This window comes from Myotis brandtii, unplaced genomic scaffold (genome assembly GCF_000412655.1).
Source record: "Myotis brandtii unplaced genomic scaffold, ASM41265v1 scaffold237, whole genome shotgun sequence".
In the NCBI taxonomy this organism is placed as follows: Eukaryota; Metazoa; Chordata; class Mammalia; order Chiroptera; family Vespertilionidae; genus Myotis; species Myotis brandtii.
This window is the reverse complement of record NW_005358943.1, coordinates 5648130-5669897: the sequence shown is the minus strand read 5'-3', so window position 1 is coordinate 5669897 and position 21768 is coordinate 5648130. Positions and strand designations below refer to the sequence as shown.

Sequence of the window (21768 nt, the reverse complement as noted above, 5' to 3'; positions counted from 1 at the left end):
GTTATCTCTCCCACAAATAACGTAAATCTACCAAAGCAGTGCTGTTTGCCCAGGACTGAGCCTGAGAATGGTTCCGGGTACCTTGCACATGCTCAGGAGATACTGCTGACATTGAAGAAGTCCATGCTGTACATTGGTTTTTTTTCCCCCCCCCCCCCCCCGCACCCATGTATGGAGTCTTAGCTATCTTTCAAAGATATTTCACACAGCAGCGCTCAACACTCACTGGTCTGAAATATCCCATTTGCTTTTCAGGGGAGGAGCACACCTTACTTGTAAATACAGAAATGTAGGCATGGACAGCCTCCTGGAGTGGGACAAAAGAGTTGTCTATGTGTTGGAAAATCACTAACTACTGTGTGATTTTGGGCAAGTCATTCCATCTCTCTAGGGTTCTGCTTCCTCATCTGCAAGGTCGCTTGACTGAATTAGATCCTTAGAACCCTTCTGGCAGCACACCTCTGACTCTGTCCTGGTCTACCTGCTACATATTACAAGTGGGTACTAAGGACAGATGAATCCATGGGGAAGGACGTGGGGCTGCATGAGGAATGAAGGCAGAGTTATTAGTGGAGAGGCATCGGTTCATTAGAAACTTCAAGACAGGCAGACCCTGCTTTTTATGTGCAGCACCTAAAATCCTTTATGAGCATCAACTGGGTGGCTCTTTCTTTGCTGTTATTGGTTCATCAAAGCAGGTCACTGACCTCAGCCGCATATGCCATCATACTCGCTGTCTGGGATGAAGACATCATGGGAGAGAGCCTGCCAGCCTCCAAGTCTATGAAATGTCCGCGTTATTTAAAATACCCAACTGTGGGATCCTGAGGATTCTGCTATGACTTTTATCACAAATGCTGGGTCACTGATATGTAAGGGCCCTTTATAAAAAGTGACTAGCCCTGGCTGGTTAGAGCATTGGCCTGTACACCGAAGGTTCTTGGGTTTGATTCCCTGTCCAAGGCACGTACTTACCTGGGTTGCAGGTTCGATCCCTGACCCTGGGCAGGTGCCTGTGGGAGGCAACCAATCCATGTGTTTCTCTCACATCGATATTTCTCTCTTCTCTTTTTCTATCTCTCTTCCCCTCTTCCCTCCCTTCCACTCTCTCTAAAAATCAATGGAAAAATATCCTTGGGGTGAGGATTAACAAAACAAACAAACACACAAATAAACAAAAATGACTAGAAGAGTATTCCAAAAGTGAGTTGCTACTGACCTCTAGACTTTGTCATATTAGCGTGACCCTAATTTCTTCAGACCAGGGTCTTTCAGTCCCATTGGTAGGAGGAACCAATTTGTTCTAGCATTGCTAAGGAAGGGAAGCTTTCAGTTACAAAATGAAGAAAGAGACACATAGTCAGGTAGGGTGGCCAGCAAGACTGTAATTATGCTTGAACAGGCAGTCTTCTGATGAAGGGTTCAGATGGATGGAGAGGACCAGGAAGCAGAGCAGGAAGGATGAGGCGATATTTGTTGGCAGTGTGATTCTGTGGGCTCCCCAGAGGCCCACCAGGGCTACATTAGGATGGTCTTCTGGGTTTTCACTACTCATGATTCCTGGGGACTTTATAATTCTGCATCAGAGTTTAGCCGTGGGATGACATACTCTTGTGTGAGATCAACAGTCTAGAAAGGAAGAAATGCCGTCATAAACTTTCTGAGCCAACATAGGGAATGATACTCTCTAGAACTATGCTTAAAATATTATTATTTCACCATCATTGAATGCTTTCTTAATAAAAAAGGAAAAAAACATTGAGTCTACCCATATCAGAACTTCTTTACTCTTAGTCATTAACAAGAATCTCTGCAAGATTCTTGAATAGCTGATCACCGGAAGTTAAAAGTAACCCAAGAAATTCTCACAGGGGATACTAAAGATTTTCCCATCGTGTAAAGGCCCCCCAGAGGGTTAATTATAGCAAATTATACAGCTATGTCCTGGACTGTGCGTCATTCTAGGAAAAGGCTGAGTCTCAGATAACAGACCAGAGGGATTAGCCTAGAGTTGCCTAGTACAGTTTGTGACTTTCACTCTTGCATTTTAGTTACTTCTGATCCCCATAGTATAAGAATTGTGTCTGGATTGTGTGACTTCAGGCCATCCCAGCACAAAAACAAGTTTCCTCCAATTCTACTTAGCAGTGTTCCCTCTGCTTTTGCCCAGAAGGATTAAAATTGGTACATCCATCTGGACATGCAGATGATGATGTCAAGACCTAGCCCAGCTCTTGGGGCAGCCTGGGCAGCTGGAGCTGGACAGTGACTCAGACAGGCAGCCAGTGGGGCTCAGGGGATCATTTCGACAGCTGATACTAAAAACATACTTACAATCCCCCGCTCTTGTGCCTAGGGCAAACAGCAGTGAGCACGCTTCTCTGCAACCTCAAACAAACCCTCAAGCTACCTTTTCTTTCCAGGGACACTCACTGCACCAGAATATATGGCTGATGGCAGTGGCGATGGGGATTGGGAGGGGCTTGAGCAGAGGCAAAAGGCCTGACTTGCCTTTATTGTGCCACTCTGTATGGTTTAATCTAGAAGGCTCAAGCTCCACATGCCTGTAAGGATGACCCTGCCCTGCCACTCCTCTCTCAGGTCAGTAGAAGCCATGGGAGACATAGCCTGACTGCTCTCCTAAGGTGGGAGTGCTTGCTCTGGGCCTCTCTGGTGAATGTAGATGAGCACATTTACCTGTAGCTGAATATGAAGTTAATGCTACATCCTCCTCAGCTCCATCACTGTCTCGGGCTGAAAGCCAAAGGAGGGAAGGGCTAGGTTAGTGTCAGGGCTTCACTGGGAAACAGCACACGAGGACTAGGAGAAGATTTCATGATTTGCAAAGAGGCTCTTTGCCCTTTAAAAAGGAATTCTCCATTGAGGCTGTTCGAACAACAACAAAAAATCTGTAATTTAAAAAAGAGTATTTTTTAAAGCTTCTGAGGAAGATTGTCTATGGAGAGCCTTTTGTGTTCAGGAGAAGCTCATCTGTGGTTAGTAATGAAAGGGGCTGAAGATTCCTCATTGCTTTCTAGAGAAAAAACACGGGCACTGGGTCCGAGCCTTTGCTCTCTAGTATCACCGCAAGACCAGGGCATCTCACTGTCTTCAACAGCAAAATAAAAAACCTCAACCAAGTCATCTCTAAAGTCTCTTGAGGCTTGACACTACACATTTTGATTCGATGTAAAAAAACTGGACATGATATAAAACATCATTAAAGACAATTTTATATTGTTGTAGAATATCACACATGTAGTTATTTGTTGAATGTCTGTCTCCTCAACAGGACTGTAGCTTTATGAAGAAAGTAGCTGTGTTTGTCTCTAAGGCTAGGCTCTGGCTCGATACACGTTTGTTGTTTGATGCTTACAGACATAGCTAGGCCACTAGTATTCACACTTGGTGGCTATAGAGTTGACTCTGCTCTCTCATTGGATAGCTGTGTGACCCAGGGCCCAATTCCTTAACTGATGGTTGCCTTTGTTTCCTGATGGAAGTAAAAGAGGGATCATGGTGATCAAAACAGTAAATCTATTTCATTGGTTTGTTTTGGAGATTAAATCAACTAATAGACATAAAGCCCTTGGAATAGGGTATGATATATAAAATCCACCACAGTGCTATCCTTTGTGTTTTATTATTGGTGGTAGTGCTGGTGGCATAGTTATAAATGATGCTCTGGCATCCTCCTACTGGCATTTTTTAGAGGGGTTGGATCCGGTGATATATGAAAGGCTCTTTTTTCCTTCACAGGAGAATGAACTGAATTTTTGGTTTAACTTTGTTCCTTGTGGCATAACAAGACTCCTTCAAATTCAACCCCTTGGTAACCAATGTTCATCCAACATTCTTATCAGACCAGATCATAAATTAGAGAAGCCCAATTCTCCAGCTCACTGTCTTCCTCCCGACTTTATGCCAGTTCTCTCTCTTGAGGGTGACAAAAGAGCGGGTTTGCAATTTGTTCCCATGAAAGAACAAATGAAAGTCATACCCCCTGGGACCATTCAAATTGGGTTTCTCATAGTAAGGTGGGTGCCTTGAAGAAAAAATTGTTGAGAATTCTCAAAAAGAACTATGTTCAGCAAAAGTGAGGAGTTGCTATAAGGAAAACAACCCAAAGGGCCTGTTTACAAAAACATTTTTCTCTTGGTTCATATTATTTTATAGTCATTGACCCATTTTTATATTACATGGACTTATTATTTTTGTCTTAAAACCTTCAAATGAAATAATATGAGGTTTGTTTGTACACATTCAAACACTGGACAGAAAAATGCCCATAATAATGTGATACTTTCAAATATTCATGGGTCTTGCTTTTACCAAACCTGATACAACAATATTCTAATTAGTCTAAAACAGGCAAAGTAGGCAATAATTATGAAAGGAGCTTTCCCATCCTGAAAAAAGATTCATAGCTGATATTCTACTATACTTAAGGTCTCTGCAAATTCTATCACATTTAAAATTCTCAGTTAAAAGAACAACTAATTTAAAAAGATCAATCAATATACTGCTTTTTAGGAACACATTTGTAACAGGGCATAGAATATTTATACCCAATTGTTTAGTGTCCTGTGGCAACATGACTGCATTGTCATTCTTCATCCAGATGTTTTTATATCTTGGAGTTAAGTCCGTAAGCCACTTCAGAGAGATAAAGCCTAATCTTCTTCGAAAACCTTCCAGGGAAATGGGGTCCTTAATCCCCTTTGCTGATCTGTTTCAGTGTTTACCAACCCTTATTCTCCTATTTCATCTAAATCCCTTATGCTTTGGTTTGAGTCCATTTCTACCCATTGTCTTCAGTTGGAGACAGAAAATAACAGGACAACAGCCTCTTGGAGAGAGGTTTGTATACTTGTGTGAAATTCCCTGCTAATTCCCTCTTGGCTTATTCTTCTTGCAGTTGAATAATTCTGGTCCCACAACCCAGTGGTAAATCAAATAATTATGTGGCTGGAGTCACAGCTACGAACAGTATTAATCAGAAGAGTCACATAACAAACGCATACTTCACAGACTCAAACAAGATGTCATGTTTTAGTACAGAACTGAGAGAGAGGTAATTTAAACAGTCTACGAGAATGGCACATCCAGAACGGCCATCTCAGTTTCATTGTCTTAGTCTTTCCGAAGAGGTCTGACGTTCTAGCCCTTTAATCATCATTGTGGTTTCCCACCGAAACCTCTCCAAGTTCCCCACACTTCTCATTAGTGGATCCCAGGACTGGAAGGGGTGTTCTTGTTAGAGACTGACCCATGTTGAGTACAATGGCCTGATTGTTCTTGCTGACCACATGTCTGTTTATATAGAACGGTGATTGTTTCCTGAGCAAACAAAAACAAAGAGTGCTAAGCTGCTGTCCCACTGTCAGCTCGTGACCTATGACACACTTAGGATTTTTCAAGTAATTGTTATTATACTGTACTTATTATACTATACTTGCCTGGTTCTTATCTATTTTGTGTCTCTTTGTATGTTTTTCCTAGCTAGGTGTAATCCTGTACTTTTTATTGAATTGTAATCATTCTTCTAATATTTGATATTTGTACTTTTTCCAGGTGACCTAAATTCTGATTCCATTCTCTAAAACTTAAGTTTCTGGTTATTCTGCCCGATTTTGGAGCACGATCTATGTGTTCTTTACTACACAACTGTCCCCCTCACCCCACTGCCCCCAACAAAGTATCAAACTACGCTGACACTGACTATCACCGGCAGGCTATTTTCTGCTCAGAAATGGACTTTCTAACCATGCTCGAGGAACAGGGCTAGTCCCAGGAAACACTGTGCGTTTGCAAGCTCTTGATCTTCCACCAGGACACTCCTTCAACAACTTTAAACACTGGCCCAATATTTTTGAGGTATGGAATATTGATCATTACCAATTCCAGTGGGTTTGGGGTTTATGAAACTAAGACTTCTCTTTCTCTCTCTCCTCCTCTCTCTGACTTTTGTTTCCTGGAAACATGAAACAACAATAAAACAAACACAGGAAGTTTTATCCTATCTTCTGGTGAGAACTATGAGAAGTAGTTTCAAGAAAGATGGACTCGGCAAGTCTGCCACAAACCTCAGCGAGCTGATTACACAGCATCAGCAAGCAATGAAAAACTGCTATCGGAAGGATATATACTGTCAGGGTCTGACTCTCGGTCATCTGAACTGAAAAGAATTAATGGATGCATCTATCTGAGAAGGATTTAATGGGAATGTGTAATTAGCCATAGATTACAGCTTTAAAAAGTGTATGCACTTGAAAGGAAAGCTTCTATTAATTTTTTGAGCCTAGTGAACATTATATGTGCTTTGCAGTCTATTAAATAGCATCATCTTTGCACATTAGAAATAAATTGTGAGAAATCAGATGCCTATTAAGACACAGGAATTGATGTACAACTATGACATTTGGTTATGAATGATATGCCAGATGTTTTAGAAAGGAAATAAAGAGTTTTGACATATTTCTAGATGACTGAAATTAGCCACCATTTTCCCCAGGTTGTTGGTGTCCAAGCCTCCTTATTGGCATGGATAATATATTTTATTCTTTAATAAAGGATAGTCAGGTGGCTTGCTCTTACATAAGGATCAAAATGTGACCTAGAAATTATCATGAAAATGTCACATAAGCACATTGCTTTATTTCTATTAATGATTGTACATCTGTGCCTTTACTCAGGATTCTGATTTAATGCCTCTTCCTGTCCCTTTTTGTAAACCCTGAAGGGTTTTAAGCAGCGAACACTTTGAAAAACAGAGATCCGGAGTTATTGGGCTTTGTGACTTTAACGAGGTGCTGAGTCCTGCAAATCAGTTTATTATGATGTTTGGGCAAATTAACTTTGAGACTTAACTTTTAAAATGTCAATCACTGTTGCCAGGATTGACTTTTGTACTTGACAGCCACAACATCTGGATTTAGCATTATATGTCATGCAGTTGCGTGGTGCAAGCCTAATTTGGGGCTGATTAGCTCATTTTATAGTGGGTGCCTCTCTTTACCCAGCATGAGCACTAGAGCCACACCCTCTTTACTTAGGGCCTTTGATTCATTTCTGTCTTGGTCTCATTCTATTGGTCGCTCTGTATTTTGGAAGAACTCATTTTTCATAACAGTTTAACCTTGATTCGGGGGTCTTCATTTCCATGCTTGAACTATTTAGCCATCCACTAAATTCTGACCACTCCCTTTTTGTTCCCTCTTGGCTATCCTCTTGTCCTATGTCTCTCCTGTTTCTCCTACAGAAGAACCTCCCTGCTCTCTGAATACCCCCAGGAAAGTACCTCTTGAGAGTTCCTGGTTCTCCGCTCTGAAGCTGCATTGGTAGACGGGGGCTGAGCAGGCGTTGCCCTGTACAGAGCAATCCTGTTTACAGGATTTGTAGAGAATGCAGAGCTCAGGTATGATGTACAGCAGCAGGAACACCCATGCATTGGTGACCAGGGCAATGCAGACGACAGGGTCATCCCACTGGGGCTGCCGCTGGAGCTGTGGGTTGCCTCTCAGGAGCATGGAGATCCACACCACCCAGATAATGATGGAGATGAGCATAGTGGCAAAGATGAACTTTCCATGCTGCTTCCAGTTCTCACACGGGCCACAAAAGGTGGCTTTGGAGACGAAGAAGGTGATGGCCATCAGGAGAAGGACATAGACCAGGAGTACCACAAAGTCCACATTGAGCTGACAGGGTGCCATTTGTACAAACATCATACATCTGGTCGTTATGAGAGTCACATACTCAATGGCAATGATTGTCTGCAACAGGCTACAACCAATAGCAATGCACAAAATTGTCGTCCAAGAGAAGGAGACCCCACCGCGGACTAGCTTCACCAGGTTGGAGGCATGAGCCAAGAGGCATGAGAAACAGAGAGCAAAGAGAACCCCAAAGAAAAAGTAGCGTACAGGGGCAGTCTGCTGATTGAACTGGAAGATGAAGGCAAAAGCAAGGCTAAAGAGCCCCAGCACACCCAGGAGGAAGAGGACCTGGGTGGGGAGGACATTCCACCGGCAACAGTCTTGAACCTTTCGCATGAGGAAGAGAAATGCCAAGAGCAGAATAATTGTAACCACTATGCCAATTATTGCCAGGCACTCCAGCACAATGCCCCATGGCCCCTCTGTGTCACAGAGGAAATAATAGTCCCCAGTGGACTGGCTGTAGTCCTCATACATGGTGACTGTAAGTGGACCTCACGAGAATGGACTTCTGTTTTCCTGCAGACAAAAGATGAGACAAACTTACGACTTTACATCTACCCACAAGAATGCATGTTAGGTATATGCATGTCACTATAATGTCTCTCAGTCTAAAATAAAGACATCTGCACATACTAAATGAAATAGCCCCAAACTATCAAGCCCTCAAAACTATCCTAGCTCTCTCCTGCTGGGAAGAACAGAATAGTCTTTCCAGATAATTCATCCATTTCTATGTTACAGTTTCTCTGTTACAAGGCTTTTTGAAGTTAATGCAGAATCTTTTTCATAAATTGGTGTGTTTGACAAGGTATGCATGATCTATAGGATTCCAGTTAAACCAGGCTCCAGGACAAGGGCTGTTGACATTAATGGATCATTGGATCACTCAAGACACTGATGCACTGCTTGAGGGAGACAGACAGGTGATTTTTCCTAGTAATATTAATGACTGTCCCTTCTTTAAATTCAAGTCAATTCAATGCATCATGTTATTGTTCAATATTTATTATTTGTTCATCAAAGAATGAACAAATACAACATGGTCCCTGCCTTTAAATAACTTTTTGGATAGTTTAGCACCAAAATCTATGTCTTAACAGAGGTTGTCTAGGAAAAAAATTCCACATATTCATTTGGAAAAAAGTACCTTGCAATCGAATACTCCTAGCTCTCCTTCTCTTCAGTTATTCCCAAGCCAGATGGCTGGAGTGACCCAGGTTTACAGCTGAGGGCATGGTCCCTTCATTCCGACTTACCTTCTCTGTGTCCACCCTGGAAGCTGAGGCTGTGGTGACTGCGAGGTTGTAACTGCCAATGAGTAAGAAGGAGACAACCTCAGCTTCTTTATTCTCTCCCCAAATGGGCGGAAGGACTGAGGCCCTCACTCAGATTCCTGCAGTGCCTATAAAAAAACCCGGAAGGTCAGAAAGACACACCTATTCCAGTTTCACAGCAACTTTTCTACAGAGACTTCTTTGGTGATAACAATTATTTTCCACTCCACTGCTCACTCCAGGCACCTTGGCCTTAGGGAGGTCCTGAAGGGGGAGTGAACTTAGGAATGACTGCTTGCTCCCCATATACACCAATGTGTTCTGGAAGCTGAGAGAGGCCTTCAGTTGGTCTTATATGAGGACCCTTCATTCTTCTCCTGACCTACTTCCTGCAAAGCTGTCTCCAGAGTCTTCCTCACATCTTGATTTTGATTGTAAGATCCAAAGAGCATTAATTCAACAAAGGAATAAAACTTTTACCGGGCCAGAAAGAGGGTATGTGCATTTATTTATTTGTTTATTTTTAAAATATTTTATTGATTTTTTACAGAGAAGAAGGGAGAGGGATAGAGAATCAGAAACATCGATCAGCTGCCTCTTGCACACTCCCTATCGGGGATGTGCCCGCAACCAAGGTACATGCCTTTGACTGGGATCGAACCTGGGACCCTTCAGTCTGCAGGCTTACGATTTATCCACTGAGCCAAACCGGTTAGGGTGGTATGTGCATTTAAAGGGCCAGTCATTGGCAAAATTGTGAATTGGGGGAAATTTGTCTTCTCTGCTACTCTCTTTTAGAAGTCCTTGCTCAAGTCTTGGCTGTCCATCAAGTGTGGGCTTTGGCTTAAGTTCCCTCTATCCCTCTTCTCCTCACCCTGTATCAGAATGTATTTGTTCTGGCTCTCATTCTACTGGGGCATTCCTAGGGCCCAAGATAAAACTCAAAACTGAAAGTTACCAGCTGATGTTGGCAGATCATATTCCTTTTCTCTTGCGGTCACATATAGTAGAACATACAATACTGTGTCCCACCTATACTGGCTATGGGCCCCCTCCTCATCCTTCCACCCCTGCTCCCAATGTACTCCTTGGTTCTTTTCCTGGATATTTGTAGTTTGACAGAGACATCTGAAGACCCCAAATCAGTACCTCTTAGTCTTGTTTCAAGTTGCTCTGTGACCTGGCCCTACCTTTCTCATCCATATTTCTTTCAGGTCTCCTGGCCCTGTGGTTTATCCAGGTTGGTTTTCCCACTGCCTCCCAAGTAAACAAGCGCCCATCTGCTTGCCTTCTCTTTGATGTTGTCCCTGACCTGGACTGCCTTTGCTTTATTCCTACTTATCCTTTGTGCTTTGTTCCCATTGATCCTGTTTCCTACCCAAATACTTTCCCTACCTTTAAAATCTAGCTCAGACCTAGCTGGTTTGGCTCAGTGGGTAGAGTGTTGGCCTGCAGACCTAAGGGTCCCAGGTTTGATTCCGGTGAAGGGCATGTACCTCAATTGCAGGCTCCTCCCTGGCCCGGGCCCTGGTTGGGGCGTGCACAGGAGGCAACCGACCGATGTGTTTCTCTCACATCGATATTTCTCGCTGTCTTTCCATCTCTCTTCCACTCTCCCTAAAAATCAATAGAAAAATATCCAGGAGTGAGGATTAAAAAAAAAAAAAAAAAGAATGGTCTAGCAGTCAGTGATGGCGAACCTATGACACGCGTGTCAGAGGTGACACGTGAACTCATTTTTTTGGTTGATTTTTCTCTGTTAAATGGCATTTAAATATATAAAATAAATATCAAAAATATAAGTCTTTGTTTTACTATGGTTGCAAATATCAAAAAATTTCTATATGTGACACGTCACCAGAGTTAACTTAGGGTTTTTCAAAATGCTGACACGCCGAGCTCAAAAGGTTCGCCATCACTGGTAGCTCATCCTATCTCGTCTATGAGCTTTCCTGCCTTCCTGATCACTCCAGCTCTCATTTGTCCCCTCTTTCTGTGAACTCAACAAGCAAGCACATAGGGTCTATCTGTTCAAAATTAAAGAAGCCATATTTTCTGCCTATTTTGGTTGCATTAATTAATTTATTAATAAAATAAATGTATTAAAAATAATAACTACATTTATTAATTTATCTTATTTGTATTAGCCTCATCCTCTCGATTAGATTGATAGCTGCTTAGGGGTCAAGTTCCACATTTTATGCACCCATAGCACCTGGCCCCAAGTAGAGTAACTCCTGGGTGGTGGACAGATTGTTTAATTGAAGGATCCTAATGATAGCATTCCAGGCCTTGTGAAGGTTCTTTTCATCAGTGTGCTTTTCCAATAGATGCTTCTAATGAAACCCACTTTAAACAAGTCAGGACTTTAACTGACCCCAAAGTCACCCTGAAGTGGGGTGGTTCTATTTTAGAGATGGCTTAACTTTAAAAAGCTGTGTTGTTGTTTGTTTTTTTTCCCTTTGAGAGAAGAATATTCTAGGGAGGCGAGTCCTCCCCTTTACTTGCTTTAGGAATAATTGTGGTCATACTGAAGCTGTAAGGCTAATCTAAAGTTTACATTAAAGGGTAAAGAGATTTTCTAGATGATGAAATGTGACATCCATGAGAATTCACTGAAAAAGCCTAGTGAGTGGTTAAATTGTTGGCAGTAGACCAAGAGAGGATTTCTCACTTAATTCTTCCAAGAGAATTATTTTGGTGACCTTTTCCCTCCTTCCAGCCCCTCTAGTTAGTCAGTCATTCCTCACTGTTCTGATGTTCTGGCCAGCCTGTCTTCTAAGGAGATTCCTCCTGACCTGAGGGCTTGAGGCAGGGAGATTAATGGGTTAACGACACAAAGCCCTTTGAATACCTGAGATAAAAGAACTTGTCCTAGGTACTAATTATTGTTACTTAAACACCTGGGGTGATAGAATTAACCCATGCGCTGCTAGGCCTTAAGGAAATGAAGCCTCCTTTTGCCTACGCACCTCCACATCTCACGCCTCATTTCTTTTGGCTTTTGTGTGGCAACAACATCACACGAAACAGTTCAGATATGGCTTTGATGAATCTAAGTGTATTGATTACCACGAGTCCATTAAAAATGGAGATAAAACAGTCAAGAGGTCAAATGCCATTTGTCAAACATCTATTTGTGTTGTTTCCTTCTCCCAGAGACAGAGCTGGAGGAAATGTTAGAGGTCACCTGTCCTAACCCTTTCATTAATAATTCATAATAAGAAAGCCAACTTTATTACATGAGGAGTTAAATAATAAGGAAGCAGAGGGCCAGAGAAATGAAGCAATGTAGCAAACATGTGGAAAGGTAGAGAAGCAGCCAGGGTTGCTGACTCCTGGTCACATTTCTTTTTTTCTTTCCTTCTTTATATTTGTTACCTGGTCACATTCTTGCTGCCAGGAGGACAGGCTTCCTACCTCAAGAGGACACGTGGGTCATAATTATAAAGAAAGAAAAAAAGAACCACTGTGCTGTATACCTAAAATTAATACAAAATAATATTCTGTTTTTAATACAAAATAATGTTGAATGTAAACTGTAATTGAAAATAATAGTTACAGGATGTAAAGTTCAGACTAGGGAATATAGTCAATAGTCCATAATAATAAAAGCGTAATATGCTAATTAGACTGAACAGCCGAACGACCTTCCAGACGTCCTTACGGACAAAGCTGGGGCTGCAAGGACTGAGCCCCTTGCACGAATTTTGTGCATTGGGCCTCTAATATTGCAATAACTATGTATGGTGTCAGATAGGTACTAGACTTAGTGGGGTGCTCACTTTGTAAGTTATATAAATGTATAATCACTATGTTGTACACCTGAAACTAATATAATGTTGTATATCAACTGTTAATTGAAAAATAAAAAGATAGAGTTTAATACAAAACAACAACAACAACAACAACAAACCCACCCCAAAACAAAACAAACAAACCCAGAAAAGAATAGATTATGAGAGAGAGTGCATCAGATATTCTTCATTCTGCAACAAATCCTGCAGCTGTCATGACTGGCCATGTGCAGGCTGGCTGTGTAAGACGGGGTGCGCTGGCCAGGAACACATCATTTGCTCTTTTGTTCACAGTCATTTCCAAGGCTGGCTTTGTGGGGGTGCGACCAGTGCAGCTGTTCAGGGCCCCCCACTCAGAAGGATCCTGTGCTTGGAGTTTAATGCTTTGTGGTCACCATCTTGAAATTCTTAAACATTTTATCTCTGAGTTTGTGTTTTGTAAGTGAAGTCAGGTGGGACAGTGGAGCATGTGCAGGGGCTGAGAGCCTTGGCCCATGTATGATCCTGCCTCCTTTGTGGTCACCATCTTGAAATTCTTAAACATTTTATATCTGAGTTTGTGTTTTGTAAGTGAAGTCAGATGGGACAGTGGAGCATGTGCAGGGGCTGAGAGCCTGGCCCATGTATGATCCTGCCTTCATTGCCTCCCAGCATCCACTCCATGCTACCCTTTGGTGCCACGGGTTACCCCATTTCTCCTTTCTGCCTCTGCCTCATGGATGCTGCCACACTCCCCCTGGGGTCACCTATCCATCATGGGTTGGGCAGTGGGCTCTTGGAAAAATGGATTGACATCAGCATGTCTAGGCAGGGTGTCACATTTTCATTTGCACTGAGCCCTGCAAATTAGGTAGCTGGCATGGGCATTAATTCAATTGTCTGATAGATGGTGGTTAACTTGATCAATATTATATCAGGATGTAAACATGGTCCGTTGAATTGTATATTATGTAATGTGCAGTTAGTTGTGAAGAACCTCGGTGTTTTATCTGGATCAGCAAATCGTCAAGACTGGGTGTCATTTATGAATGTTCAGGATATTTTTTGGAAAGAAAGTTTTCTGATATTTTCCCCAGTTTGTGACTATTATAACATTTTGAGTGAAGTAGTATACATTGTTCTTATATTGGGTTGTTTTATCATTATTAGAGGAAAGCAGATGGTGTGAAAAGTATAGAGGCATGTTTAAGGTCAGTTGCTGGATCTGGAAGTATAAATACAACAATAGTGAGAAAAATGTTAACTAATAAAAATTTTGATTTTACTTGGGCTGCATTATAAAAAGGAAAAGTAGATATAGACCCTTATAATAAATATTATTTAAATGTGACTTATTAAAATATGCAAAGCTTAATAAAATGACAGAGAGCATATAATTTATAATGAAAATTTTACAAATGAAAACTCAAAATCTTCAAAATGAAAAACACATCTGGGGAAACAACATGCTATCTTATCAGTAAGTCCCTCACATGTTTCCAAAGAAAAATACATAAATTTGTCAATAGTTTTTAAGTTGTCATCTACTATTAATAAAAAAGCTTTATAATAATTTAGTAGTGTAGTAGGTGGCAAAACAAAAATGGGTCACAACTGTTAAAAATTATTCTTCCAGGATGTATGGAACAATCTATACTAATAAAAGGGTAATATGCTAATTAGAGCAGATGTCTTTGGATGTCCATCTGGACAAAGCCACAGCGGCTGCGAGGCCCAGGGCTCAGGCCTTGCAGCTGTGGCAGCCGGCAGTGGCAGCAGCAGCGGGGTGATGGGGGTGGCGCCTTCCCCTGACTGGTCCTGTTGCCTCCTGCAGAGGAAGGCCAGACTGTGGCCTAGGCTAAGCCATCAGTAGGACATCCTCTGAGGGCTCCCGGACTGTGAGAGGGGGCAGGCCGGGCTGAGGAACCCCTGTCCCCCAGTGCACAAATTTTCGTGCACCGGGCCTTTAGTACATATGATATTGATGATAAAATGATGAATCAGCTGACAAAATTAATATGATACCTCTTAATATACCATAATATCTCATCAAATCTGTATTATTATAGAATATAGGAAGCCATTTTATGATAGTACAGTTAACATGCAATATTATACTAGTTTCAGGTGTACAACATAGTGATCTGACATTTATTTATTTATTTATTTATTATTTTAAAAAATATATTTTATTGATTTTTTTTTACAGAGAGGAAGGGAGAGAGAGATAGAGAGTTAGAAACATTGATGAGAGAGAAACATTGATCAGCTGCCTCCTGCACGCCCCCTACTGGGGATGTGCCCACAACCCAGGTACATGCCCTTGACCGGGATCGAACCTGGGACCCTTCAGTCCACAGGCCAACGCTCTATCTACTGAGCCAAACCGGTCAGGGCAGTGATCTGACATTTATATTCCTTATGATGTGATCACCACAGTAAGTCTAGTAACTATCTGCCACCATACAAAGTTTTTATGATAATATTGCCTATTTTTCCTGTGCTGTACATTACATACCTGTGACTTATTTGAAAAGCGATGTTTTAACACAATTACAATCTGATATAGATTTTGTGATTCAAGTTAATGAAAGCACTGATGCTATCAGTTGTCAATACCTGCAGTTAGATCAGATATGAGTGATATAGTTTTTACAGAAGATTTTTTGTATTGTTTAAATTTAATTTTATTTACAATTGGATTAGGTATAATCTCCAAGTTGGAAAAGTGTATTGTTGTTGATTCAATATTATTTAATTGTAAAGGGATTACAAGCTTGGACAACAAAACTGGAAAAATTGGTAAAGGGATTATAAGCTTGGACAACAAATATGACCAGAAAATATGGCAGTTATTAAAAGTTGTTCAAAATGACTAACAGCCATGGTTTATTCATCACAAAGCATTGGCTCCTAAATAAATTTTATTTGAACCTCATGGATTTATTGAAATCAGATGAGATGTCAGTAAGCACAACTTTTAGAAATATTTTGTTCAGATGTTGGAGCCGACCATTTCCACTTAGTATTCATGGTAGAATTGCTGGTTGTCATAAGGTAAAGTATTAAGCTAAGCATGATACATGAACTTAGATTTCTAGATTTGGAAAAGAATCTCATTTGGCAAGTATTTTTGGACATGATATTTGGGTAATAAAAGTGCATACTTAGATAACTCTTGGGCATTCTTAACTACATTTTTGGGAGAAAACTGATATATTTTAACATGTCAAACACATTCAAGGATTCCAAAAGAAGTGGAAGTTTTTAAAAATGGCTGTGATTATCTGAGATTCCTCCCATCAGGGGTTGAATTTCCCTCCACTTGAATCTTGGCTTTGGCTGGCTTAAGTGACTCTCTTGTAACCCGTAAACTGTGGTGGAAGTGATGATGCATGAGTCCTGAGCCTAGGTCAAAACAAGCCTCACAGCTTCTGCTTTGCTCCTTTGGGATACTTGGTCTCCAGATGCTATCTCCTGAGACACAGCTGCCATGCTCTGAGAATCCTGAGCCACACAAGAGACCACACACACGTAGGTACTTTAGTCAACAGCACCAGCAGAGCCCAGCCTTCCAGTCATCCTTGCCAAAGCACCGGACATGGCAATGGAAATGCCCTCTGGGAAATGGATCCTTTTGTTCCCACTGTTCAACTGAACCTTCAGAGTTTATATACATACTAGAGGGATCGATCCCTCAGCCCAGCCTGCACCCTCTCCAATCTGGGACCCTTCGAGGGATGTCCGACTGCTGGTGGGATCTGGTCTAAACTGGCAGTTGGACATGCCTCTCACAACCCGGGACCTCTGGCTCCCAACTGCTTGCCTGTCTGCCTGCTTCTGCCTGCCAGCCTGATCACCCCCTAACCACTCCCCTGCCAACCTGATCAATGCCTAACTGCTCCCCTGCTGGTCTGATCGCCCCCAACTTCCCTCCCCTGCTGGCCTGGTCCCCCCCAACTTCCCTCCCCTGCTGGCCTGGTCCCCCCCAGCTGCCCTCCCTTGCAGGCCTGGTCACCCCCAACTGCCCTCCCCTGCCAGCCTTCTTGTGGCTGTGGGTGCTGCCATCTTTGAGGGTGGGACAGTCAATTAGCATATTCCCTCCTTATTGGCTGTGGGCACTGCCATCTTTGCAATGGCGTGAGGGTCAATTAGCATATCCCCTCTTTATTAGATAGAATTTACATGTAAGAATTATTAGAATTGCTATGAGTGTTCTACAGGTTAACATCTATTTCCATTGAGTTCTAAAAAGCCTAGTCAAAGCCAAAGGCACACATCCATATAGGACCAGATAATCCCAGAGGCACCAGCATTCCATTGAAAGGATGTTCATTCCATTTTTCTAATAAATGTAATATTTTTTGCTGCTGTATGTTCCCAATATTATTATAACACATAGAAGGGAACATTATAAAGTCAGTTTGAATAAAATAAAATTAGAGATATTTTACCTCACTTTTCTCTCAGTCACAATCATGACTTTTTAGAGGAAAAGTTGAAACTGTAAAGAAAGACATTTGAGCCGTACCGGTTTGGCTCAGTGGATAGAGCGTCGGCCTGCGGACTCAAGGGTCCTAGGTTCGATTCCGGTCAAGGGCATGTACCTTGGTTGCGGGCACATCCCTACTAGGGGTTGTGCAGGAGGCAGCTGATCGATCTCTCTCATTGATGTTTCTAACTCTCTATCCCTCTCCCTTCTTCTCTGTAAAAATTCAATAAAATATATTAAAAAAAAAAAGAAAGACATTTGAATAAGCAATCTATTTGCATTTCAAAACTCAGTCAAAAATTGAATTAAACTCGGTGAACAAGGAAGAGAATAAATGAATTTAATGCTTATACTGAAGAATGATTAAAAGATATTATGGCCCAGGCTGGTGTAGCTCAGTTGGTTGGAGTGTAATCTGGTACACCAAAAGGTGATGGAGAGAGCCAGTAAGATTCAAGACACTTTGGAAGTGGAATCTCTGTCTTGCTGGTGGTTGGGAGAAGAAGAACGAAGGTAACTGGGTTCATGATACCTCCAAACCTGTTCCACAAGCAGCCATCCACATCTCAGTTTATAGCAAATCCATTCTTCAGTTGCTCAAATAAAAAATCCTGGAGTCATCTTCACTTTTTCATTCACCCAGAATATAGTCGAACAGGAAATCCTGTTGGTTCTACCTTGAAAATATATATACAGACTCTGATCACTTCTCACCACTGCAATGTCACCACCTGGGTCCTGGTAACTGTCATTGCTTGTCTGCATTGCTGCAGTAGACTCCTACTAACTGGCTATCTGCTCCCACTCTTGTCCCTCAACCCCAATCCCAACTTGAATCTCTTATAGTGTACAATCAATATAGTTGCCAGAGGGACCCTTTGAAAAGCTGGGTTTGATTATGTCACTTCTCTGCTTCTAATCCTGTAATGGTTTCTCCACTTTATATAGAGAAAAAGCCCAAGTCTTGAAAGTGGCCTCAAAGGACTTAAATGACCTGGCCCTTCCCATTATCTCTCTGATCTCCTTTTGTGCTCACCCTGCTTTAGCCTCTCTGACCTGTCCCTCAATCACGTAGACTCACCTTGTCTTGGAGCCTTTGCACTGGCTGTTTCTATGCCTATAATATTTTCTCCCCAGATACCCACATGGCTAACTCACTCACTCCTTTCAAATCTTTGTTCTCTATGAGGCCTTCCCTGACCATACTAGTAAAAATTTCACACCACCGTCTCCATCCCGTACTCTCAAACATTGCCTATTTTCTTATCCTGCTCTACTTTTTAATTCTGCCATAGCATTTATTACTTTCTAAAACACAATGCAAGAAACAATTTATTATGCCTATTGTTTACTATCTATATCCCCTATTCTACAAGGATGGGTCTTTGTTTTGTTCACTGGTAACTCTAATTCCCAGAACAATGCCTGGCATAAAACAGGGGCTTGATGAATATTTGCGAAATGAATGAATGATGAGATGGAATCCAAGAATATATTAAGCCAGAGCGTGGAGACAAGCACAGGCAAACCAGGGTTAATAGAGAAGAAAGACACAGAGGGTAGCAAAATGCCTGTGGTCTTCTAAACTAGCGGTCGCCAACATTTTGGACCTCATGGACCACCAGTGGTCCACGTACCACCGGTTGATGACTGCTGTTTTAAACTCTCACTTTGGCCTGGCATGGCTGGAGGCACTGTTGCCTTGTGCTCTGGGAGGATCACTCTCTACCCCACCCACCCCTTCATTTTAAGTAAAAGAAGTTGGGAGGAGACAGAAAACAACTGGCCAACTGATCAAGTTCACAGTAGGGCTATCCAAGGTGGGGCAAATGGCCTCATTGGCAAGAGAAACATTCTGATCTCAGATGATAGCTGTGCGGGGGAGGACCATCCAGCAAACAGGGAAACTCTGTCTCTCCTTAAGATGATTTCCAGTGTTTTGACTTGAGCAAGTAGGTGAATGGTGGTACTATTTAGAGAGACAAGGAAGAGGAGCCAGAGGAAAAGATTTTGGGGGATGGAAGAGTCTGAAGCAAGAGTTCAGTGTTGGACATGTCAAGTCTGAGCTATCTGTGAATTACTTGTGTGACTATGTCAAGTGGGTCATAGCATCTGGGAGTTACAGACTTACTTCTTTCTTTTTCTACTTTCCTTTATGTGCCAGGTTCCTGTTGGCCTCCTAGACATGTACCAAGCTGTGTGGCATACAGGCAGACAGGTTAGCCCTCTTCATCCTCATTTCCCAGTGATCTTTCAGCAGTTGCATGAATTGGGAAACACATTCATTAATTTATTTCCTCCCACAATCATATACCGAGCTTTTTTTGCTGTGAACTAGTATTCTGCTGGGAACTGAAAGTGGGAAAATACATAATACTAAATATCAGCACTTAAGAAAATCACAATTAATTGGGGAGATATGCTGACAAATCATTGAAATCTATGTATTCTTAGTAATGTGTAACTTGAAGAATAAATGAATACTTCCATACTAGTAAAAATTCTACTGGAAAGAGACCCCCCCCAAAAGAGAGGGACTCTTATCAATTCCTTATGAGCCCTCATGAGTGATAGTTTCAAAGCGTTAGTTATTTGTTTGTGTTCACTAAGGGAGGAACTATTCAGTGTATGTCTTAGCAATGGATCCATTTCTTATTTCGGCATTGGTGAAGGTCACATTTTGAAAGGAGATGGTATGTAGAAAAAAATAAAGTCAGGAAGAGAGGTGGGCTGGAAATGAATCCTTGGGAGTCACCAGGACATGAATGTCACAGAACCTATGGGCATAATCCGAATCGTCATTGATGGGCTCATCTTGGGAGAGTGATTAGATATAATAGAGGATAGTGTATGTCCTCCGGAGAACATCAACATTTAAGGGCTGGGCAGGGAGAGAGAAGACTGTGAAGGAAGTAGGGGAGTAGGTGCACCTGGAGAATGACAGGTCACAGGTGCCAAAGGAGGAACACAAAGGAGAAAGAAGAAGCCGTCTTAGTGTCAAGTGATACAGAGGAGCCAGAGGAGCCAGCTAACCTGATAAAGACTAAAAATGCACCTGCTGCATTTTGCGAATGGAGGTCCATTTCAGAGGAAGTAAACGTGGATGAATAGAGTGAATGGAATGAAAGGAAACACTTTGTGAGTAATTTGTAAGGCAATCCTATATAATAAAAGCCTAATATGCAAATCGACCAAACAGCAAAAGGACCGGTGGAATGACTGGTCGCTATGATGCACACTGACCACCAGGGGCAGATGCTCAATGCAGGAGCTGCCCCCAGCTCACAGGCCCCAGGCCAGTCAAGGTGGGTGCTAGTGGGGCCCCCCAATTGCCCTGCCAGTAGCCCCACAGAGGGAGGCAACTGGCGGCAGCAGTGGGGGGTGGGGCTGGTGAGCAGGCGGCTCCAGGCTGGCCAAGGCAGGTGCCAGCGGGGGCCTCCTGATCCACTCCAGTCATCCCACAGATTGGCCCTGATTGCTGGCCAGGCCTAGGGACTCTACCCATGCATGAATTTCGTGCATCGGGTCTCTAGTTGGTGAAGAAAACGAGAGAACTGAGGTGGTACCTAGAAAGCAAGATAGGACTGAGGGAAGTATTTTTTTGTTTTAATTGGAGAGTCTGAGCATGATTATATGTTGAGAAGAAAGAGCCAGGGAAGAGGGAGACATTGAAATCACAAGGACAGAGTGAAATAGAATGGAATTCCTAAGGAAGTGGGAGAGCTGACCCCCAGCATAGGTGACAAGATTAACCTTGGTTGGCAGGTGGGACACCTTATCCTCTGAGAGAGGAAAGGAATCAAGGATGGAGTTTTCTAATGGCCATCGAGCTTCTTCAAGGAATAAAATCAACTCCCTGAGCTCCACTTCCTTCATGAAGCCCTTGAGGAGACATCCAAGTGCTGAAAGTTCCTCTTGATTCCTCGAATGGTTGAGCCTCCACTGGGCTCTGCTTCTAGCTTAGGGCCCCCCACTTATAAAACACAGGGTGAACACCCACAACCTGTTAGCCCATAAGAAAGGGCTCTAAAATGAGAGCAGAGACAACATGATTACAAGCACACATTATATATTTAAAAGTTTTTCATAAACATTATTTTTATTTAAGGAGGGGAAATGGTCCTGTGTTTGTATTGGTGGCATAAGAACTTCTTTTAGCTGAACTAGAGAGGGAAGGGGAGAAAAGATAGACAGGGCTGCGGATCTAACAGGTGGCACGTAGGTGGCTGTTGGGTACCCGTGCTATTTCTGCAGCATACACCCTAGGGACATAGGGTTATATCACTGCCTCCTTGGCTGAGCCTCAAAATAACTTCTACAGGGAGGCGGGAGCATCCACCCAGTGTACTCACTTGTAGAGTCACATTCTGCCTCATTTCCTTTCTTGCCAGACAAGGAAACCAGACACCGAACTGAGTGTTTAGTAGTATTTGGTGCTGGAGTTTAACTGCCTGAGTTCAAATTCTGGTGTTGTCACGTACCATCTGTGTAGCCTGGAGCATGTT

At 42.3% G+C, this 21768-nt stretch overlaps 1 protein-coding gene across 1 annotated transcript; it reads right to left on the bottom strand.

The window, feature by feature from the left end:
• Nucleotides 1–708: 708 nt before the first annotated feature.
• On the bottom strand, nt 709–8214 carry GPRC5D (G protein-coupled receptor, class C, group 5, member D). The gene is made up of 3 exons (XM_014540142.1): nt 7301–8214; nt 2698–2754; nt 709–737 (listed from the first exon to the last, which is right to left on the bottom strand). The coding sequence occupies exons 1-3, from the start codon at nt 8193–8195 to the stop codon at nt 709–711; spliced, it is 981 nt and encodes a 326-aa protein (XP_014395628.1). The 5' UTR covers nt 8196–8214.
• Nucleotides 8215–21768: the final 13554 nt, after the last annotated feature.